Consider the following 23,971-nt stretch of genomic DNA (forward strand, 5'->3'; position numbering starts at 1 on the left):
GTGTCCAGCTGTTACTCCATCTAATGGGTTAATGAGTATCTCAGCATCCATCCAACTGGCTATTTTCTCCTCTTTGTCTCTCACTTTCTCTATCTCTACCACATTAGACTGGCATACAACATTGTGACTATCCACTGGGCTTCCTATCCTTGCATTTAGGATGACAAGCTTGTTCTCTGTTTTCTATGATATAAATTACAAGGCTATTGCCCAAGTTCTAGTTTTAACTATTTCACTTTAATTTGGTTTATGTGAAAGGAACACACAAAAAACCATTAGTTCAATATCAATATATGAAAATTTAATTTGTTCCTTATAAAAATCAAGTTACTGCAATCCCCTTTTGAGTTTATATTTTCAAGATTGTGAATAGACAAAAGAAGGAAAAATATATGGTTGGTGCATTTAACTATATTCATTGCACTTTCATGTTGTCTTCAACCTGGAACTCAACTGCATTCGCAACCCTGTGATGGACTTCAAAGGCAGCTTTCTTCTGGTGGTAGCTAAATACTAAAATTATTCCAACAGAGGAAAAAAAAAGTATACTTTTTACAGCCAGAGTATGTTGAGAACCTTTTATTCTTCATCTTTTGTTTATTTGCTTGTTTTAGAGTAGATTATAGTAGATTTCCCTCGATACAACTTTACAATAGAGAGCCACAGTCTATCAGAAATGTTTCAAACTATTTATATTATCACAGTGAAGAGAGACTGTCCTTGTTGTCGCCTGTTGTGGTATAGCTTAGAAGATTATAAGTTATTTCTAAGGTAATAAACAACCTTTTTGGTCCTTTTGACGGTAGGATGAGATGGCAAGTGTTGTTGGGGATTTTTAAGGTGAATTTGCAAAAAGAAGTCTATGAAGGCTCAACCTCGAGCATTGCCTTGGTACATTATACTCGCGCTTTAAACTTTGATTAGTTTTATCCTTAAACACGATTTCTAAAACTGTTTAATGCACACATCCACCTTACTTAACTCAACACAATGTTCCTCCATTATATTTTTACAGATATTTTTACAGTGACTCTGAAGGCTAAATATAATATAGTTTTTTATCTTAATATAACAACAAACAACTGCAACTGGATGATACAGAGGTGTGTTACTATTAAACAGTGTTATTAATAAAGAGCTCAGTCATTTTGAATCCAAGCTCCTCCAATGTGTTGTTTAAGCTAAATGTCATCTCCACCGGATAAACTATGTTGTTCTGTAGAAAAAAAACAAAGTTTCTAATAAGGAGAGGAATGAGGTCTGATAGAATATAACCTTCACATTCACAAGCTAGAGGGATATGCAAGCTGCTGGAGTGACTCCACAATATATTCTATAATGGTCCAAAACCTATGTCATTTTCACTGGCACTCAATCAGGAGCCCCATGCCTTGTTTTTGAATGCACAATATACCCCAAAATACCAGAGTAGATCTGTAGGATTACTTGAGCAGTAACAGTTGAGGGACATGGTCCCATAGTAACATGGGAATCGTCAGTGAAGCTTTCCACAATAAAGTGTATCTCATTGCCTAACATTAACGGAGTAGGCTACCTCAATTGCATAATCCTAATCAAATACTCTTAAAGTCTTAACTTGCTACTTTTAAATTGTTAAAAAATACTGCAGTACTTGAGTAGAGCAAAGAATGTAAAACTAAAGATGTAATTAATGAAAAAAAGGAACAAAATATTGTCTGATGTTGGGAGTCAGGTGACTATACTGCTTACTCCCGTCTGATTCCTTGCACGATACCTGTTCTTGTTTATAAGCAGACACTGTAGAATTACATTTTTCTCCTGGTGTTTACAGTTGGCACAGCTGGTGTGTCACTTACCACTGCAGAACTTAACTGGGAACATGCAGCTGCAAAGAAGTTCCCTGGGGGTCTAAAAGTGATGGTAAGTGGGTACTCTGTGCTTAGAAAACTGATGTATAAGTATTTTTGCCAAGCATAAGCGTGTGACAAGTTGGGGGTGAGAATGTATTCAAAATTCACTTGCTTTAGCGAGTCACAAGGCAGTGTAAAAAATTATATTTTCTACTATTTTAAATGTCTGAGAACTTTGGTTCATTTTTTAAATGGATTCCTTTTTAAAATTCTCTCACTGTTTGAAAATAATGAAGGGGCCATGTCTATGCCTTGGATATTAAGATGATGCCACGTTGATCACAAAGCTGTCATTATTTGATACCCAGCAAGAAGTCCCATGCTTGAGCACTCAGAAATCAAAGGCTGTATATACAAGCATCCAGTTTGACACATGAGAAAAACAACTGGTGCTGGGTAATTACAAGAGAATGTTACATGGTACATCAAAATCCGATAAGACAAGTATCATGAATATTCATATGTTTTTTTATTTTGCCCACATAACAGATGAGACAAAAATTGCTCCACTGAGAGATTTAATTTACATAAAGTAACACTCACACACACATTGATACAAACACACTGTCACACACGGACAGTATGTTTATGACTAACAGTGTTGTCAGTGGTACAAGACTGCATACAGGTTGACACATTGATGGACACACAAAAAGACAAACCTATCCGCTCGTCTCCTCTATTAAACAGCTGAAAAACTTTGTATCCACTCAAACTTTGTCTCTCTAACTTTTCATGGTCTCATTACAAAACGCCTCAAGGTCAAGTTGGATAATCAACCCTTCACTCCGCGTTGCCTCATTAGCACCACCGAGTGATATTTCCGCTGTTTTTTTCCTGTTATTTTTCCAGTTGTTCTAATCTCTCTGTGCTCTAATATCCAGCTGTAATGCGGGTGCTGTGTTAAAACTGCCTTCAGGGATCCTTGCATATAGTCACAGACACTCGTACACCAAAGAAAAGTGGCACTGGAAGTATTTCATGATATAAAATATAGATGCATTTGTGATGGTAAAAAAATATGATCAGTATGTACTGTCCACATATACTGATGTACGTTTTCTTAGCAAAGATATATCCTCTTGCTTGTGCTATCAGTCACGAAAAAAATTATGTTTGATGTTCGGCTTGTGGTTACAAGCTACATCTCGCCAGCATTTGTTATCCTCAGCAACCTTGGGGAGGACATATGGAGAACAGTGGATCACTGTAGATTGCTTCAAAATTGAGATTAACCTCTCAGCTCGTCACAAATGAGAAGACAATATTATAATTACCCCTCAAGCGAGTGGTTTATATTTTTCCATTTGCCTTTTATCATTCCACCAGGCTGTGACCATATGGTGGATTGTTCTTGTGTGTGTGTGTGTGTGAGAGAAAGTGAACAAGTAATTCAGAAAATCCCATTAATGATGAGATGTACTGGTTTACTGTGTTATTCAAGGCTTTCTGGGACATTAGCAATGACATATCTTAATGACAGCAACCAGCAGAAAACAAACAAAATCTGCTTCTACATCTATCGTCCTTTTTCTCTCTTTCACATGGTCTCTTCTTTCACTCTACATCAATCTTTGTAGATCTTCCATTTCATTACGAGGCAACCGCGAGTGTGACACTTTAGCATTATTTCCATCTCATCTCACCTTGAAACTTTGTATTGATAAGCTATCTGTGTTCCTGGAATGTTCTGAGGAGTTGAACACAGCTTCCAGATTTGCTTAATACTGAGCAGTCTATCTAAAAACATAAGGAAAAAATAAGAGAAAAAGGTTACTGGACCAACTTTGCCAAACAACGTGCTATTCTGTAGCAACAATTCAAATCCCAAACACCACAGACAGACAGAAATAGATGCAGACCGATATATAGATAGATTGAAAGACAGCTAAAACATAAGAACAACAAAACCTTTGTGCGCATGCATCCATCCATGAAAATGAATGCATGCATCCAGTACACCCTGGATCAGTTGCCAGTCCATCGCAAGACCACACAGAGAAAATGAGACAAACAATCATGCACAGTCACTCCTAAGGTCAATTTAGAATAACCAATTAATATAATATGCAAGCTTTTGGATGGTGGGAGGAAGCCAGAGTATCAAGCGATAAACCATGTATGCAAAGGAAGAACTTGCAAATTCCACACAGAAAGAGCCCAGCCAGGATTCAAACCAGGAACCCTCCTGCTGTGAGGCAACAGTGCTAACCACCACACCACCATGCAGCCCCTGACAGACATGTAAACTAGTCAAATCAAAATGTGTAGATCATGGGATATCTAGTTTCACTTTAAAACATTTAATATGTAGTATATAAAAAAAAAAGTAAAACCGAGGTACATCACTATCACATTGTGATAATTAGTTTTCATCGCCTGCAGCCTTGTCTTTTCAGAAAGGGTGAGTGCAATAAAAAGGCTACATTGGAGACAAACACACACACACACTATCATATATATCGTCTACATGGCTTGTATATTTTACACACTTAGGTTAGATAACTTCATATTCAAAAACTAAGTTTATTCCTTTCGGAAAAACACAATAAATCCCTGGAGCCATGAAAATGAGAATTTCCCAAATGAGATCAATAAGCTTTCAGGTTCATTTTAACATCACTCAGTGTGCTTATAGTGGATATCTCAAGCATTTATATGCTAACCATGCAGAATTATCTCTCAGGAGAGAATTCTGTTTAACTTTGCTGTCTGACAACCATCTCCACCAAATAACAACAGAAACATGGATACAACCAATAAATCCTTAGAACTAACAGAGATAAAGCTCTAGAAAAACACAGATAATAAATAATAGCAAGAAAATAAGATAAGGCAAGCTTTGTGCAGATGTCAGTAATCAGTCAATGTAACACCCACTCCATAGAGTTTCACCATTGTACATGTTGTATATGTTCCAGAACAGAAATAATAATGGGCAGATGTGCAGGGTATCTATTTTGTTCTTTTAACAAGACAGATATTTATTACTTAGCTGCCGTTTTGAAAAAAATATGAAAAAAAGAAAGGAGGAGAAAAAAACAGACCATCACTACTAGTGAACAGTAAAACATCTGGGATCATTTTATATGTATAATGTCACATGCTAAATAGTAATGCAAACTATGGCAGTAACAAATCAAATACAATATCTTTGGCTGAGTGCTTTTGTATATAGATAATGGTCTCATTTGTTGTTACTTTATATTGACTGATGTCTAATTTTGTATGAAGAGAGCGAATATTGAAACAATAGTTTGGATGCCCTTTTGAATGTGCTCGCGACAGGGCCCCAGAATGAAAGGAACAACATCCTACATGAACAGTAAATGTCCAACTCATTTAGAAATTATCGCGTATTTAAGAGTCATTGGTATTTTGTGTATGAACTAAAGCCTGAATATTCTCCAAAGGAAAGCTTAAACACCAATGACACTGAAAATACAAATGCAAATGCAATGCATTCATTTGATTTAATTCTGTTCAGTGTATTCGTGTAGCGCTTGTTCACAATAAAATCCTCTCAGAGTACTATACAGTAAAATTAAGTTCAATTCCAACCTAAACAATTACAGTCCAATTAAATTATGTCAAATGAAGTCAGAGTATCAATAACACTACTGGCATTTTAATGTAGTAGGACTTAAAAAGAAAATTTAATCTAGGAATCTACAAAGACCGAAAGGTACAAAAATTACATAAGGTTACTTAAAAAACACATAGACCAAGTTCTAATTCACTGTATCCTTTAAACCAGTTCAATAATCAATAATTCACAGCACCCATGTTCATACCCATGAACCGACATCTACAGTTCCTAAAAAACATGCCTTTCAGTTCTCAGTCATAAATCTGAAGGCTTTGACCTCTTATAGTATGGAAATGTTAGTCCTGGAACACCTCTGCCCTTACCAGCCCCATGTTGATGGACAGGCTACAGTACAAGAATAATTGTTTTCAGCCTCTGCAATGCCTTCAACATGTTTCATCCTAGAATGATACAGAGGGAGATGCAGGTCTGGCCCATGATGCCATGAATTCTAATCATTTCACTAATATGCCCCCAGCCAGACTGTCTATCAGTTGTTTTGTTACGCAACATAACAGGTCAAACAAAAATAGCCCATTACTACCATGGAGAAAAGGGGCATATCAGTCACACATACTTTGTTCAATACATCGATCCTCTCCTGTTCTTGGAAACTGGAACACAGAGACTAATCAAATTAAAATGGTCTAGTCGTGCTGTAATTGTGAAGACCGGATATGCAGCAGTTCCTATCTTGACTAGATTGTGTGAAAAAGGATTCAGACTGGAAGGACCACAGTTGATGGGGATTCAAAATTGTGTGTCAGAGCTAGTTTTGTGCAGCCTCAGTCATGTCTACATTTCTGTTCACACTCTGCACATCTTACTTGAAGCTCTGCTCAACTTTTGTGACGACTGTTCAATTACAGGATATACTCTTAGAGTGCGAGAAGCCATGGGAATAAACATCCACCTGTGGGGGGGCAGCATATGTCACATCCAAGCCCACAATTTTTCCATACTGTAGGATTTCATAAATAATAATTATAATAATAATAAGATGGTGCTCTGCAGTCTTTGCAAAACAGAAACGGTCTATCACAGCAGCACAAGTGCCATCTATGAAAATATAAAAAACATTGTGGGGCTCTCCAACTGCAAAACAGTGTTTTGCAGATGACTGAACAATGTTATTTAGCTGCCAACCGGCACTACTGCTTCATACAGTCTTTGTCTAATCTTCATCGTGTTCCATAAGAATTATCATTTTTGTGTATCACATTTTGAATTTCCCCCACTGGGGGATGAATAAAGTATTTTTCTATTTCTATTTCTATTTAATTTGTGGGCCTCCATAACAATGCAATTTCCCCACAGGAAAACCTACCAATTTAGGAAACACTGGTCTGTCCAGAATTTAGAAATCAGAAACTATGTATCATCCTCTAAAATGAGAAGCTGGAATGTATTATTGCTTGATACATTTTGTCATGTCAAATAAGAAAAAAAAAAGGTTCCATGCTTATTGAAGACTACCCAAATGTATGTAAACTTTGAGCATTGCGCATTGTCTGTCTTTTGAAATAAATCCTACAATGGCCACATTTGGTCTCATATTTTGTTACTGGGCAAAGTGTACACAGAGTATTTCACCACCTGGGTTAACTGCCAGTGGGCAACAGAGCCAAAAAAATTACTCTCAGGCAATGCCAGCGAGTACACACATTTGTAAACAAAAAAAGAGACTGAGTGGGAAACAGAAAGAGACTTCATAAATGTACTGGATGCAAACATGAAAAGCTCCATTGGCAGATGGTGCTATCTGCACATTTCACCACACTGACAAACATCAGACAGATTCACAGTCAGACATTCCTGGCCAGCGCTTAGATCAGAGATACCTTATGTTTAAAAAAATGAACAAATCAGGGCCTCTAATGAGTTTGCGTGATTGAGAGACTGAGGGAGAAAATGGACTAGCACAGTGAGAGAAAGAAAAATAAATAAAGATGAAGAAAGAGCATTACCAGGGAAATAAGTGAGAGAAAAAAGAGATGCTGCTTGTGCAAAACACCTTAATACTCCAGTTTAATGTACTGTAAAGTGTTATACAATTTTCTTTAGACAGTCGCACCTGTCGGGCTGCAAGCTGTAAATGCTGCACTCAGGTAGACAGACATAGGGTGGGAAAAGACACATGACTCTGTCAACAGAACATATGAAAGCATTATCCCAGGCAATGACGCATTACCAAGGCAACAGCAACCAGAGGGCACACCTTATGCAATGTAAATGATGTGGGCTCTTCTGTGAAGGATCACACTTTGTTGCTCCATTTCTTGTACAGTCTCCCCAGCTGAAAAAACATTTTGTCACAAAAATGCTAATTTGCCAGCTCATTAACATACACATGCCTGGTGTTTCCACTTAACACCAGCCCACATTTATAAGCACATCCTGTTCAAGACTATTTGAGGCCTGACACCTGTTAATTTGCTGTGCTATATAAAACCTAACTTTACATGTCTTTACATCTCTCTTAACAACAGTTTGAACCCTGTGAGTTAACCTGCTCTTGCCCATAATGAGTGGGGGCCAAAAGGCTGCATTCCACCTTGAAGGAGGCATATTCTCCGTGAAGTTAAAGCAGGGGAAGTTAGAGAAGGTAATTTAAAGGTAATTAGGAGCTAGTCTATAGGGGGTAAGAAAAGGAAGGGAAAAGGAAAGATGGGAGATAGGGATTGCAAGAGAGATGCCTGAGGAACCTGAGTAATAGTTCTCCTTTCTCTTGTCTTTTCAGTATATTAGTTCTTGTTCTCTCTTGGCTCTTCTTTGCTTCTGGCCTTCCAAGTGCTTTCACCCAAAAATGACACAGTAACAAGAACATTAGTTAAGTAATGAAATACACAGCAGTGCATGGGGCACAATAGGATAACAAAAAGCACTAATATGCAAAATATAAGGAAAAGTTAAGGATGACATAATCTCAGAACAATGATAAGACAAGAACCCTATTGAATATTTATTATGAGCAGTAAAAGTTCTCTATACAAATAAATGAGTAATGAGAACTATTAGAATCTAAGCTGACTTAAAGGCCACCACAAGGAGATCTCGCTGGCCTGTATTGTACAGCACATTAGAGATAGCACATTTTCAAACAAAACACTTTTTTTTTTTTTTTAGTTTGTTTTGATGTAAGCCAGCCTTGTTCCCATTTCACACCAGCGCACAATTACTGGGATCTGTTATTTTCGCTGACAAATAAATCCAAAGAGTCTTTCGTTGTTGCATTTGTAAAGGTTAATGATGAACAACAGAAGCCACAAATGAGGAAAAAAAAAAAAACACCTAATAAACAAGTGGTTTACCAGCGCTGCTTAAGGAAAGTCATTAGGCTTTAATACAGAACCTGTGAGGATTTGTGTGAGTATGTTTGTAGAATATGACAGCGGTTGTCTTGACTATTACTTGTGTAGCAATAATTGAGACCAGAGGTGACCAAGGAATGAACTGTAACAACACTTGGCATACACACAGCCTCATTACCCTGCACAACACTCATCTTTCATCTCCCGTCACCTCTTTTTTCTTTTTCTTTTTCTCTGACTCTTTCCTTTTTTGTATGTCACACACCAAGGGCCAATTTCTAACCTTTTCTATTCCATTCAAAGTTGTTCCAGGGTCAAACCTTTACAAAGCCTCGACTTAATATATACATAAATACAACATCACCTTTGAATTTTTTTTTTAGTAGTTTTCGTTTGATAGGTGACGAGTACAAAGACAAAGCAGGAGTGACAAGTCCTCTCTATGCAAACGTCCCCCCCATCTGCAATATATAACTGCTGCATCATCTAGTTTCCTCATTCTAGAGGCCTGTAACATTTCAATAGCCAGTAACTACACTGATAATTCAACATTTTATATTGTGATAAAATCCTAAAATAATACCACTTTATAATGTTTTTTTGCTGTCAGCTTGGTGAAAGATTGATCTAATGCTCCATCATACAAGCTGAAAATGTGAGCGTCACATCGACTGACTATAAACTACATACATTATACAATTCGGTCTGTGAACTACAGCTTACACAGTGCATTGATAAACTCATTTATTTAATGGAAAAGTTTTTCTTCTCATTAAGCCTTTATGCTTCAAATGATCAGTCGCTTAAGGAAAAGTCTGAGAAATAAAGAGAGAAACAGCATGTGTTTTCACAAGTCAAGCTCTAAGTCTATAAGTGTATATGTGTGTGCACATATTTTACTTAGAAATAATTATTCTGGGTTTCTGTTTTCTATTCTCTTGGCAACTGTGAATCTCCTTAATCCGACCAGAATCCTCTCCATTGAGGGAAGACTCCCCATCACTTTGGCAGAGGTTGCCAGTGTAGTTAAAAAGCTTCAATGTGGTAGGGCTATGTGGATGGATGGGATTCACCCTGAGATGCTGAAGACATTTCTGGGGCTGTCTTGGCTGACACACTTCTTCTTTTCGATGTCACATAGAGGTGTGGAAGCGTAAACAGGGTTTTTTGGTTCCCAAATTTAAGAAGGAAGACTGTAGAGTGTGTACCAATCAAAGGGGGATCGCTCTACTCAGCCTCCCTGGGAAAGTTTATTTCATTGTGTTGGAGAGGACTGTCTCACCAATTGTTGGACCTCGGACTCAGAAGGAGCACTGTGGGAGGGAGAGGGTGGCTAAAAACTGAAAGTGGATTCCAAGAATGTTGGTAGGATGGAGACTGCACTGAGGTTGGTAATAAAATGAAAGCTGGAGAGTATGAAACTAAAGAAAAGAATGGAAATCAGATGCATAGAAAAGCTTTAAAATGGCTGGAGTATTAGTGATGAGGGATTTTAGCTGAATATGCTTTGATTTATTCTGTTCTTGCTCTACTAAAATAAAAAAACGGGTGCAGGCAGGGTTGGACGTTAATATTGAGGAGTGACAGAGACAGACAGCGGGAGCAGGCGGTAATAGTCAGAAATTCAGTGGGATAAAAAAAATAAAAAATAGTCCGATGCAGGGCTCTACACTGTGGTTTTCACACAGGTTGTGGAACAGTTGAACAGATCTTCACCCCTGTTACTAAGTGGGTCATGGTTTGACCATCCACTCTACATGTGTTTTGTGGACTTAAAGAAGGGTTTATGATCATGTCCCCTGAGGGTTTCTGTGGGAGGATGCAGCAGGAGTATAGGGTCTCTGCATAACCAAAGCAAGATCTGGGTCCGCATTCCTTGCACAAGTTGAGCTTGTTTACAGTGTGCATTGGATAAGATCTCAAAGCGTATTTGGCGAAAGGAGGGTGTTTGGTTTGGGATCCCCAGGGTTGCATTTCTCCTTTTTGCAGATAATATTGGCTTTTTCAAACCATGACCTTCAGAGCGCATTGGAGTGTTAGCAGCAGAGTGTGAAGTGACTGGGATAAAAGTCAGCTTCTTCAAATCCCAGGCTATGGTTTTTAACCTGAAAATGGTGAGCCATGAATGAGCCTTAGCCTCATTTGAAAAATTTGTTCATGAGAGATGGCAAATTGGAGGAAGAGATGGACAGATGGGATTCATTAGCAGAAATGAGGGTGTGCCAGTCAGCTGTTTTGATGAGGGAAGTGAGCTGAAGGGTGAAGCTTTCGATTTACTGGTCCATCTTTATTCCAACCTTCACCTTTGGTCACAAGATTTGGGTAGAGACCCAAAGAATTAGATCATGGATACAAGCAGCGGAAATGAGTTTCCTTTGGAGGTTGGCGCCAGAGGAAACTCATTTCTCGACCATCCAGTGGGAGCTCAGACATCAAGCTTGGAGTGTGTTTGTGTTTGCACTGCCTGATCGAAAAGCATCAGCTGAGATGGTTTGGGTATCTAATTAGGATACCTCCTGGTTGGTTCTTTGAGCACATGCTACTGGGAAGAGGCCCTGGGGCAGACCCTGAGCATCCTTGTGGGATTGCACATCTCTTGTTGCCTTCAAATGTTTCGGGTTCCATTAGAAGAATCTGGAGTGTTTCTGGAATGTCTGGTTTTAGATTTTAGAAGAGCACACACAGTTACACAAAACTACAGTCTGTGGATGCTGTCCTTGCCCTGGCATAGCTGTGACTGTAAGTGTCAGTGCTTTTGGTTGACAGGGATTTTTTTACCATCTTCTGTTGGAATGTGCACCACAATCAGCACTAAACTGTTAAAAACAACAGATCTAAAGTAGTAAGGTGTCAGTGGCTCAGCATGTAGAGCGGTTATCTTTCACCTGGAGGGTCAGCGAGTCGATCCCCACCATGTTATCTTGTCATATAGTTCTTAGGAAAGACAATGAATTCCACATTGCTCCCAATAAATTGGTATGCGATTGTAGAGAAAAAACACTGCATACTGTATATAGAAAACCTACGGATATGTGTAATCTAATTACCTCTGGACGCATACCTCAGCTGCTTTAAAATTCCTAAAACAGCTCAAAACCACATTACCCACCTTCCTAAAGGTCAAGGCATTGCTGGTAAATTTTTATTACATTTGATTAACTCCTAACCAATTGAGACATAATCTGGTGCTGCTGAAGGTTTCTTCCTGTAAAAAGGGAGTTTTTCCTCTCTACTGTTACACCTCGTGGATGCACAGGACACGAGATTGAATGAAAGGGAAAATCTGTTGCGATTCACTGGCTCCCTTAGCAACTTTTTGTGAGCTGGTATTATGAGTTGGACTAATTTGGATTATAATTAGAATATATCTTTGCAGTACCTTTAGATCACATTTGCTTGTAAGTGGGAGCTATAAATTAAATTAAATGAATTCTATCGAAAACTGGATATTTAATATTTAAGAATATTTTGAAAAGATACTCAGTAGATTACAGAAGTTAATTATAGATTTAAATTGATATTTATCTTGATTAACTAAGTAGAGTTTTGCAATTAAATGCAATAAAACATTGTTTTCATCATTTGATTTTCTCTGCACTGGGCAAACCCTAACTGATATGATTTTAGTTCCTAACAAAACAATGTTTGCAAGAACAATGATCTTTTGCGGAAGGGAAAACATTGTCTGTGCACAATAAAAACCCTTTTATGTGTTTGTTTCCCTAAGTTTCCCAAACACTAACCAAAGTAACTGTGGATGGAATTTGAAGAGTAGAAAGCAGGGAAAATTTTAATCCTTTACTGGTTGTAAAAATAGATGACTGAATCTACTATTTTTGCTTTGAGAATTAACAAGTTTATGAGGCAATAAAAATATATTAGACATCTGAGAGTCATTGAGTGTAGTTTACGGACTTGAAACAAGCAGTGTATACAATGTAAATACATAGCATTATTTTTTCTGAGAGGGGAAATGGGTCAAGGCGTAACTAAGAAACAACCAACTTTTAACAAGAGGCAAAGAGGGCTTGTTTGTACAAGCCTTATACCACTGTTTTTTTTTCTAGGTTAGAAATGCTGACAAAATGATTATAAATCATGAGTCAAAGGTACTAATTCTCTTCTAAATTCTGGGATTTTAATATCAGTGGAAATAGTGTTCAACATAGTGCATAAGAAGATGGGAGCAGGGAGACATCATGGAAACGAGGAGGAAAAAAAGGAGAAAAAAATGAAGGTGAAGAAAGGCAGAATGGCAATGGGAGGAGGGAGAGTACAAAGCCAAAAATACAGGAGTTATGTGTGGAGGAAGAGGAGAGAAGAGATGGATAAGAATTGATAAATGTGGAAGCTTAAGAATGTAGGAAGCAGTGGAAGGAGGAAGAGATGAGATCTAAGACGGCATAAGGAGAGAGGAAAGAAAAAGAATTACTGGTGTCTCTGTGTGTGTCTGTACACATCAGCATCAAGCTCTCCCTTTGTTTCAAGTTCACATTCTGTGGATGACTTAACGTTGGATAGAATGTGTTTGCAGATGGTGGATGCGTCTAAGTGAGAGAAGTGTTAAAAAATGATAAAAGGACAGAATAGGTGACAGAGGTGAGACAGGGGCCAAACAATTAGAGCAATTACTGCCCAAGTTTCAAATTAGAGGTGTCACTGGTGGCAGAATATAATTCCTATTTAATGGTTCGTTTAGCTTCAAAATGCCAGTCCTTGTCTAATAAATGAGATCTGGACAGAAAAAAAGAAGTGGTAGTGGAGGAGAGTTTATACAGCCACTTGTGCATGTGTGCTGGTGTTTCACATTGGAAATACTGTTGACAGTGTAATTTGATTAAGGCTGACAGGTCATTTATGAAACATATTTTTGGGCAAATTATTTTTCCAGGTCCTACTTTCTCTGTCATTCTAGATAGTAATTAGATTTTTCTAACTTGCAAGGTAGTGAATTAGGAGTAAACTAGGTAATGAAGGTCTGAATGGCTGTGTGTGTATGTTTGCATGAGAGGTTTGTGTATCCAACTAAAAGCATTTGAAGCTAAAGAATAAATAGAAAAAATTGAATATTATCAGACCGTGGGTATTTGTGTATATCTGTGTGTGCATGGGTTTTCACACTATGTTTGTAGATGTGGGCGCCATCTTTCAGTGCAGTGGAAGTTAATTGCAAAGTTTTGGTCTGCTGCACTAATACCCAACTATTACCAACCACCTTTTACTTTATTCCTACTCAGTCGATCAAGGACCATGGACACAAACATATGCAGAACCACGCACACACACACACACACACACACACACACACACACACACACACACACACACACACACACACACACACACACACACACACACACACACACACACACACACACACACACACACACACACACACACACACACACACACACACACACACACACACACACACACACACACACACACACACACACACACACACACACACACATCATTGTCTCACCATCTTTGTGGGAAGTCTCTGCTGGAATAATTACATTTCTCATTTTAACCATTGTAAGAGTGCTTAACTCTAACCTTTACCCAAACAAAGTTCTTGAGTTTATCAAAAACAACTAATCCAGTGTGAACCCTGAAATATTCAAATTTGTGGGGATCAAGCAATTTAATCCTTAAAAAAAACAAGCTTTAAGATCCTACAAATATAGTGGGTTCTCATTTTTTTTTTGTCCTTACTATTGCAGTAAGAGAGGCCCCACAAACACATACATCTAACAAATCCACTATCTTCTACTCTCCTTTCTCATTCCCTTTGTCTCTTCTCACTCACTTTAATTGCTAAGGGTGTCTTGTCTTTATGAAGCTGCTCCCCAAGGTGGGTTATGGTGTGCAGACTCATATGCAAGTGCATACTGTGTGTGTGTGTGTCTTAGCCAGAGGAAAATGCAAAATGAAAAGTGGATCTGACAATGACAGCCAGCTTGTTATTCTCATAGTGAAAAATACTCACTTCTGTGAATTCTACTGTTCGTGCGCACGCACACACACACACACACACACACACACACACACACACACACACACACACACACACACACACACACACACACACACACACACACACACACACACACACACACACACACGTGTTCATTAAACAAGACATTTAACACCAACACAGACTGAACAATACAAGATGGAAATACTGCTGCATTTGACTCTTCTGCCACAAGCAATAACTGCTCAGTTGTTTGCCTTTTAAATCCTGCACAGAAACTTTTCAAAGACCTTGCATAAACTAAACCAAGTAATAACATATCTTAACAAACCAGCACAACTAATCAAAACCAAACTGACAGAAAACACGGGGCTACAATCCAGCAGCCAAATGTGCTGGACACAACTTGTTTCCAATGGTCTTTTTAACTGCATAATTTGTAGTTGTGTTACATAAAAGCAAAAGTAAAGGAACAGTTCAAAAACACAGATGGGGAAAACCATCGTAGGGTGCCCTGCACATGTGCTGGAACACAATAAGCTACAACTGAAGCTTTAAAGCTCGTTTGAAAAGACTGAATCAGAGGGTTGAGGTTGAGATTTAGTAATCGTCAAATGATAGCATTTGCATAATTGTAATATTATCAGCAAATTCAGTTACTCCTTATAGAAGCATCTACATTCTGTGTGTCTTCTCATTCATTTACTCCTGTAATTTTTGACATAAGGAGATTCTGTCTTTATGTTAATATTGTTTCTCATCAAACTATGTGACAAAAAGCAAACAACCTATCTGTGTCAGCGCTGTCTACTTGTGTTTGAGTCATTGGGGAATAAAGATGCCATCCTCAGCCTTTACCTGGAGTGTTGAGCAGGCGGGACATGCGGCAGCTGTAGGCGATCTGCTGTTCACAGTATTCTGCACTGGTGGTGATGGCTGTCACCTAAAAACACAAACAGGGATGGGATTTTCAATTTATCTTATTCAACCAGACAGGCCAGTTCCATGTTAGAATATTTACTGAACCACAATATGAAGGAAAATGCTGTTTTAATTTAGCTTCCTGTGACTTTTAGAAGCTGAAAATTAAACAAGTGAACCATACAGGTAATGAGAGAATATAATTACAGCAAGGATGTGCTACTCAAACTATGTCATCTCATAAAACATAACAGTCATGTACACGCTGCAGGTAAAAACTGCTGTCACTGCTCATGGAAGTGTTGGAACCTGTAAAGTTCTCACACAGTTTGCTTTTGACTGAGACTGACAACTGCAATTTATAACGACTCAGCAGGAAGATTAAGGTAACGACTCTTAAATGTGACAGAGCAAATCTAGACAGTCTGAGCTTTATGTGAAAGAACCACAACAGACAAGCCATACAGGGATGACATTAAATATTCATTATGTTAGTTTGGGCATTTACAAGACCGAAGACTGATTCAGTTGAAATCTGTGGATTTGGTTTGCATAATATTCCAGTGAGAAAAGAAATATATGATGTTATTGTTAATGTCAAATGTTTCTGTATGGTTACAATCTCGTTTTGTGTAGGTTTATTATCTAAATTATTAGATTATAAATAGAACTATAAATTCTATTTAAAGATATTACTTTTTTCAATTTTATTGATAAAGTCTGAGAGAAACAGCAAATCATACAATCTGTAATAACAGAAAAGATCCGAATATGACACATGATTGACATATGAACATGTCCAACTGATTACTATTCCTTACTATTTTACTAAATTTAGGTATACGTAGAAAAACTCATTCCAGCCTGGACAGTTTGCAAACTCATGGTATGTCTTGCTCCCGTGAATTAGAAATCACGGTCACTGGGAAATTAATGTTTACTAGATTTTAAAGAGGGCAATTTTGTTCAGTGTATGACTTAAATATGCACACACATCAATGCACAGCTTTGCTAGATCAAACAAGTTGTTACAAACGTATTTACCCACAGGAAATATTAAGTGATCATTTGTAAGGATTAAACAAGCCAGCAATATTCATAATATCAAAATCCAGAAAAAGTTTAATGCCGAATGATAAATGTCATATTACAGCAATACTTCATTTATTAACTTTTAAATATGTAATCTTAGAATTTTGGATTGCCTACAAAACTAAATCTAAGCATGACAAAGCTTAAATCTTGGCAGCATGACACTTTGTGGACATAATCCATGCCAGTGTATATGTATATGTGTATTACCTGGTCCATAGAAGCACTGTAGTTGACTTGAAGGACAGTGCGTCTCTCTCTGCTGGAGCCCGTGATAACAGTCTTGGGTGGCAGGTTGTTCATAACTGTCGTCCATACTTTGTCTTCTATGCATTCACAAATACAAAAAACATATGACACCTGCAATTTATAACACACAGAGAAATACTTTTTCTTCAAGTTAAAAAACAAAACAAAAAAACAACAACCCCCCCCCCAAAAAAAAAAAACAACAAAAAACTGTTAGATGTGTTGAATCACTAATTTGACCTAAATTTGCACAAACCAGACAAATTTACGCATTAAATGGACTAACAAAAGTTTATGGGCAATGAAATAGTAATGAAAATATTTTCTGTTTAATCACATGTACTGCTATGAGACTCACAGGTTTAATAGACTTCTGTGTGCTGTAATGGCATGAACCAGTCACACGAACATTTCCCTGTTCATTTGCGCTGTCATTCAATGAATATATGAGTATGCGTTTCAGGTCTCTGAAGTGTGCATAAGCATGTTAGAAAGAGAAACTTTTAACATTTCCAAGGAGTGAGTGTGCTATTCAGCGTGACCAAGGGGCTCGCCAGCGGGGTGCAATGACATTTCATTAAAAGTCTTGCCTTTGCTCCGCTTGCATGCTCTGCTGTTCCACACAATCTACTTATTCCGCCATGCATGTGTGTGTGTGTGCATAGATGTGTGCAGGTGGGCAGCTGTGTACCACAAGTGTCACTTAGACTGTATTCGCACACTTCTATTTGCATAACAGCTTAAGTTCATATATATTTGAGTAAGTTGTTTTAACATTTGCTTCTCCTTAAATGTCACTCACTAACTGAGTGAGTTGCCATGGAAACCCAACACTGCTGCTGTTTGATGTTAAGAATGAGAAGGGCTGCAGAATTTTCTTCATTGACAAGTCACTGGGTATAGACAGAGTAAGAAAGGTGGGAAAAGACATATCCACACAAAAGTATGCATGCACACATACAGACAGACAGAACCTTGAGAGCAGCAGCAACCACGCCCACCTGTCATGTTGCAGTTGACTTTGAAGGGGCCAAGGAGTCCACTGCCATCAGGGTCAATCCAGTAGGAGTCAGACGACCTGCCTAAATGTTTATAGGCCTCACATGAAGGCTCGTAGATGGCTGGAGCAGAAGGAGAATAGAAACAACAGGGGGAAACAATAAGGGTTGCAGTCCATAGTAGCATCCTCCCCAAATCAGATCATTCACAATAAAAGTCTTTGTTTAAACCCCCAAAGAGTCACACTGTGTCATGTTGAGATAGAGTGACATAACATTTTGAGATAATCATTTAAAAAGCACAAACCTTGAACAAGTATTAGATGTACAGAGAAAGCTGTGCTATTCTTAAATACTGAACACAAAGTGAAAAAAAGGTGCATTGGCAGGGTTAAAACCCTGTTTTTACACAACATTAGAGGGGTTGATCCCTTTGTGACCATGAATATGTTCAGGGACTGGTGTGGCAGTCCTTCATACTTCATACTTTTGTACAATCTGTACAGCAACATTACTCAACACATTATTTTTTGTAGATTCAAGTTCATACATGATCTTATGCTGTTCCAAGTTTTTGCCTTCAGACAGTCAACTCCTCCATCTGCCTGGCTGACTGCCTCTTGTGTGTGCACCCCTAACTGGTGATAACTCTCTATCATCTCTATTCTGTGCCAGTCCAGAGGAGTTGTCCTTATCCACACGGTGTGGCAACCTCTCTGACATCATACAGACGTTAGAAATGAGAGAGCAACGTAGAGTGGAACGTTCTTGCCTGACATGTGAGTTGTCAGAGGCTAAAGAAAGAGTTTAAAAAACAAAATAGAAACAAGCTTATAAACAACTTTACTACTGTCTTTCCATGTGCCTAGACTGTCTTTTCTTTGATATGCGTTTACTCTTCTATTATGTTTGTTGGCATCAACTTGTGTTTCTTTTTCCTAGCAGGCATTCCTGGCCTGCTGTTGGGTTGTTTGCTGTCCCCTCTTTCCCGTCCTCATCCCGGCCAGTCGAAGCAGATGGCCGCCCTTCCTGAGTCTGGTTCTGCCAAAGGTTTCTTCCTGTTGAAAGGGAGTTTTTTCTGTCCACTGTTGCCTTGTGCATGCTCAGGATGGGAGATTGATTCGAAGGGAAGTTTCGGTGCAATCTGTTGGTGTCCTTAGCTAGGCTACTTTTCTTTTTTGTTGGCTCTGTATGAACTGGATTCATTTGGATTATGATTGTATTGCAATGAATTGGACTCTAATCGGCTTGCTATGTAATAGCTATGACTTATTTCCAACCTCTGCTTCCTTCAGCAACAATGTTTTCCCAAATAATTGTTTGACATGGCTGGCATAACAGATTACAGAGTACATAATACGACTGCAAACCCAGTTGGTATCAAATCTGCAAACCAAAGCAGTCATCAGCAAATGGTGTTTACATAAAGGATTTGAAAGATTAGTCGTCATCAACATCATCATGAATGAATCTTCCATCAATTGACTTTTCTTTAATGTCGCTAATCACTTCATAGCTACAAGGGACAATAGAGTAACCATGGTACTTTGATAAAGTAAGGAGAGTTTAATATCTAAAACCATTTTCAGCCAATCAAACTTTAAACAGCATTTCTCTCTAAACAGAAGGCTAACTCTGAGCTATCTTTTCCTCTTAGTTTTAATTCTTTTTGAGAAAGGACTGACTGCTTGATATTTTCAAGCAATGCCCCGTTTCACAGCTATACATGTTACACCCACAGCTTGCTATTGGCCACAAACCAGCTTCACCGGGGCACTTGTGTAGATATCCATGCCTAAGTAGAAGATCAGAAGGATAGGGAAATAATTACTCATCTATTCTCCCTGCCCACACATTACTGGCTGTCCATCAGATTTAGCCCACGACTTTATAGATTCAAACCTTGTGCCCTAGTCTGCTATGCCTGAAGCTGTCTTTTGATAAATCAGTCTGTAATAATCTTTTCACAGAAGGCATGCTTAAAATCAGTCCTTTGTTCACAACTCTATTCGTAATTCAAACACAACAGTCGCTTTTCAGAAACGTATTCAAATGAACATTAAATTCAGATTTTGATCTCATTATTAATTGGCATAATGACTAAAAGCTTTAATTTCCATGTAAATAATATGCAGCATATTGTTATACAGTGGATGTAATTACACACAGAATTTATAAATCTAAATAAGATGCATGACAATAAACTCCTTTGCAACTCCTTTGTCCATGTGCAGTGATACATTCTGAAAAGTGAACTTTTTCACCCACTTAATTCCTCTGCTCAACTTTCTCAGTCTTCCTGTGCATTAAATCAGTTTTAGCTTAAATATTCACAATGCTGCCTATGTGGCTTATGGGAAGATGGCATTCTCAAAATATAAAGCCTCAAAAAATCTCTTTCTGACTCGCTTCTCTTTGTCTGCTGCTGCTTAGTGAGTTGGATTCCTTTTTCTCTAATGAGAACAAAACACACATTGTGGACGACAAGCTTGGCGTCTGAACATTTCAAAAGTTCGTCTGCCTCTGTATTGAGAATTGTGAAGCAGCTTAATCACTCAATAGCAAACGGATGAAGGCCAAATTCGATGCGCACACACACAAGGAACACAATGTCTTTGAGTGGTGTTGAAGGGATGAGAAAAGAAAAAGAAAGACAAAAACGTGACTGAAATCACACATTCACATACTCACAGGTGTGACAGGTGGCTCCACTGTATCCTGTTCCATCACAGGTACAGCTGAAGCTGTCCCACGTCTGTTTGCACCGACCTCCATGCTCACAGTGATTAGGCATGCACCTGCAGAGGGAGAGATGATGTACTTCCAATCATTTACAAGACATGCATTGTCTAAGATTGAATGTCTTTTTGAAGTCTTTGAGACGGAAAGACATTCTACATACTATATATAGTCATTTGTCCCATAACTGAGTTGTCTGGTTATGCTCGTATGAATGAAAGTTTGAGTGTATTCACATCCAACAAGCTGCCTGCAAAAGATCTGACACAGGAGTGAGATATTCAAATTTCTTAAATACCTTTGAACATCAGAATTATTATTCCACACCAGTTCATTGCAAAACATCAATGTAGTAAAAAGTAGTAAAATAAACTAAACAACAGCCACTAAGAAATCATTCACTCATTCATTTATTTACCAAGCCAAGGAAAGGGTTGGATGGTACTGAGTGATCTGTAAATATAGTGTTGAAGTTATCTTTTTTCTTTGCATGAACCAAGTGCAAACAATTACACTATGGATCTAAAAGAGCAATACTAATCTTACGAGTAAAGCTGGTCCAAGCATGTGTTAAACAACTTTGACTGAACTGTGAGTTGTTTTAATGATCCCTCAAGCTGACAGGGGCTGCTCTCCAAAGCGATACTGGATTGACATATAGGTGCATCAATATTGCTCTAAGACTGAAGAGAATATTCCATGTTTCATAAAATAAGTGTAATTTTGTGACACTAAGTTTGAATTTATTTGTGTTTTACAGTTTCACTGATCTTAGGCCCTTGAAACCCACACATACATTAGTTACCCATGGGATGCCTCAGTTTCAAAAGCTTTAAATAAGCTGATACAGAAGTAGAAGACTAAGAGCAAAATGAAATAATCATATGTGTAAGAGTAATAATAATTTTGGATGTTAAGTATAAATCAGAGAAGCAGTCCTTCCTTACTCTGAAAACATATTTTCCCTCAGATTTGGCCTTTTTCACGACCATAAAATTACTGTCAGGTTTTTGCAACACTGCTGTTCCATCTGTTCACAAGAATAAAGAAAGTTGCCCAAAGGTAAGACAAATGTCAGCCAAAAGATAGCATTTTGAAAGTGAATAACAAACCACTGAATAATGGTATTTCCACCAATTAAATGAGTATGTGATTGAATTTGTCAGAGCAAAAAAAATAATATAGTTATACAAATCTGACTTATTGTCATCTGGCTTTTTGTCTGGTTATGCTCGTATGAATGAAATGTTTGCAGTATTCACATCCAACATGCTTACTGCTAAATATCTGCCACATAAGTGAGACATTCAAATGTCTTAAATACCTTTGAACATCAGAATTTTTCTCAAACATATTGAAACATACATTAATTACTCAAACAGAACAAAGGCTGACAGAATTGGGTTAAACATACTGCCTGCATCTTTTTTCAGCTGCTTATCTGGGATCAGATCTCAGACATCCCTCTCCCCAGCTCTTCCAGAAGGACTCCAATGAGTTCTCAAACAACCCAAGAGATATAATCTCTTCTGCAAGCCCTCGGTCTCCCTCAAGGCCCCCTCCCGATAGGACATGTCTGAAGCACCTCCACTGGGAGATGTCCAGAAGGCATCCTCACTGGACTCCCAAACCACCAAATGGCTCCTTTTGATGTGGAGGAGCAACTACTCTGTGACTAACTCAGAGATGTACCAACAAAACACCACTCGGGCTGAGACTGTGGCAGCCCTTCCTCCCAACTAATTTTCACTTTTGTGAAAAAAATGAGGATTCAAGTCCCCCCGCAAGACTGTAGGCACAACAGAGAGCTCAAAAGGGGCACTTTTCAGAATCCCACCAAGGGACTAAAAAAAAAATACTAAGACACCTTCCACAACCCAAAGGCACAGGGGAGCTATCAGTAAGTCCAACCCCACCCACCATCTCTCACCTAAGGCGACTCAATAGTGGAAATAAGTTCATCACCTCCCCAGATTGATTCCAGAACCTCTGCTGTGCATCAAAGTGAGCCTGACTAACCAGCACATGTTCAAGCGCCTTCTCCACCATTGAATGAGGTTCCATATCAGCAGCTGGGAATCAGACCAACAAAGCCTTTGACCACCACTCAATTGACTTTATAATGGACTTTTAGAGAATCTTCTGCAGACAGTGGGTCACCAAGAGGCTGGTCATTCACTTAGTTTGGGCTGTGCCCGGCCAGGCCACAAAGGCAAAGAGCCAAACACCAGGCACTTGCCGACAGGCCTCTCTCTCAGGTCTGGCTCTAGGAGGAGGCCATAGTGAAGGTAGTCAGAGGTAAAACAAACTCCGAGTCATGAGAGTTGAGGCGTTCCTTTTAAGAATATTCTGCATCCAGGGTGGGAATCAGGCAGTAAAATAGTATATAAGTGCTCCACTTCTGTTACGAGACAGGATGATTTATTTTGAGATACCTACTGTAATTTTAAAGTTGATGCTAGCTTAGTCATTAGATATCATTATTAAGAGTCTATGGACATCTATCAATATTCAGTAAAACATTAATAGAAAAATTGATTAATCAGAAGGCACCACCTAAACACTAGTATCAGTCTAAAGTTTCTTTATATATATGTACGTGTCAATCTGTGACAGAGCAGACAGTGAATCCACTGCTGTGTTAACTGTTGGCCGACTTTCGCAACCTGCAGTCACGAAGACAAACATACCATGTTTAGAGCGGATGATTAAACCCCCTTCTGCGATTTCAGTTCTGATCAAAAGAGCCAATTCAAACGTTTCTGTGTGACTCGGGTATAAGGAGCGAGGTTTACAGGAGGATTGTTAGTTTGCATGCAAGGCCTTATCTTTTAAAATGAGTAATGTAGATTCAATAAATAAATAACCCCACTATAATTGTGATCACAACTTCAAAGACGGACACATTGCCCAGCTGGAGAGTCTGGATAGAATAAAGTGTGTGACCCTCCTGCTGGGGAGTCTTTTGAGAAATTGTATGTGACACTCCCCCTGGAGAGTCTGGTTGAGAAAGCATAGAATCTTTGCATGCTGTTTGCAATTCTGGGCTGGTGTGATTACCTGGGGAAGGAAACTGCAGTGGATTAACTGAGTTTTAGAGTATCCGTCCAGCTTCATTCACACATTAGGGATTTATGGTTGTGATATCACCAAAAATGAGGCTATGTACAAAACCAAACCTATAATAGCTTTTGTCAGCG

The 23,971-nt window shown here is 38.5% G+C and overlaps 1 protein-coding gene across 2 annotated transcripts in view; it reads right to left on the reverse strand.

Annotated features, from left to right (window-relative positions):
• Positions 1-23,971, reverse strand: part of cntnap2a (contactin associated protein 2a) — a 304,756-nt gene that overhangs the window by 94,433 nt on the left and 186,352 nt on the right. For both annotated transcript variants that reach the window (XM_072378428.1, XM_072378427.1), the window contains exons 12-15: positions 20,724-20,830; positions 18,036-18,155; positions 16,996-17,111; positions 15,631-15,715 (exon numbers count right to left, since the gene is read on the reverse strand). In XM_072378428.1, coding sequence (XP_072234529.1) covers positions 15,631-15,715; positions 16,996-17,111; positions 18,036-18,155; positions 20,724-20,830 — 428 coding nt within the window. The remainder of the gene's footprint in view (positions 1-15,630; positions 15,716-16,995; positions 17,112-18,035; positions 18,156-20,723; positions 20,831-23,971) is intronic.

The sequence above is a fragment of the Leuresthes tenuis genome, unplaced genomic scaffold, assembly GCF_036924035.1.
Source record: "Leuresthes tenuis unplaced genomic scaffold, fLeuTen1.0.hap1 SCAF_24, whole genome shotgun sequence".
NCBI classification, from domain to species: Eukaryota; Metazoa; Chordata; class Actinopteri; order Atheriniformes; family Atherinopsidae; genus Leuresthes; species Leuresthes tenuis.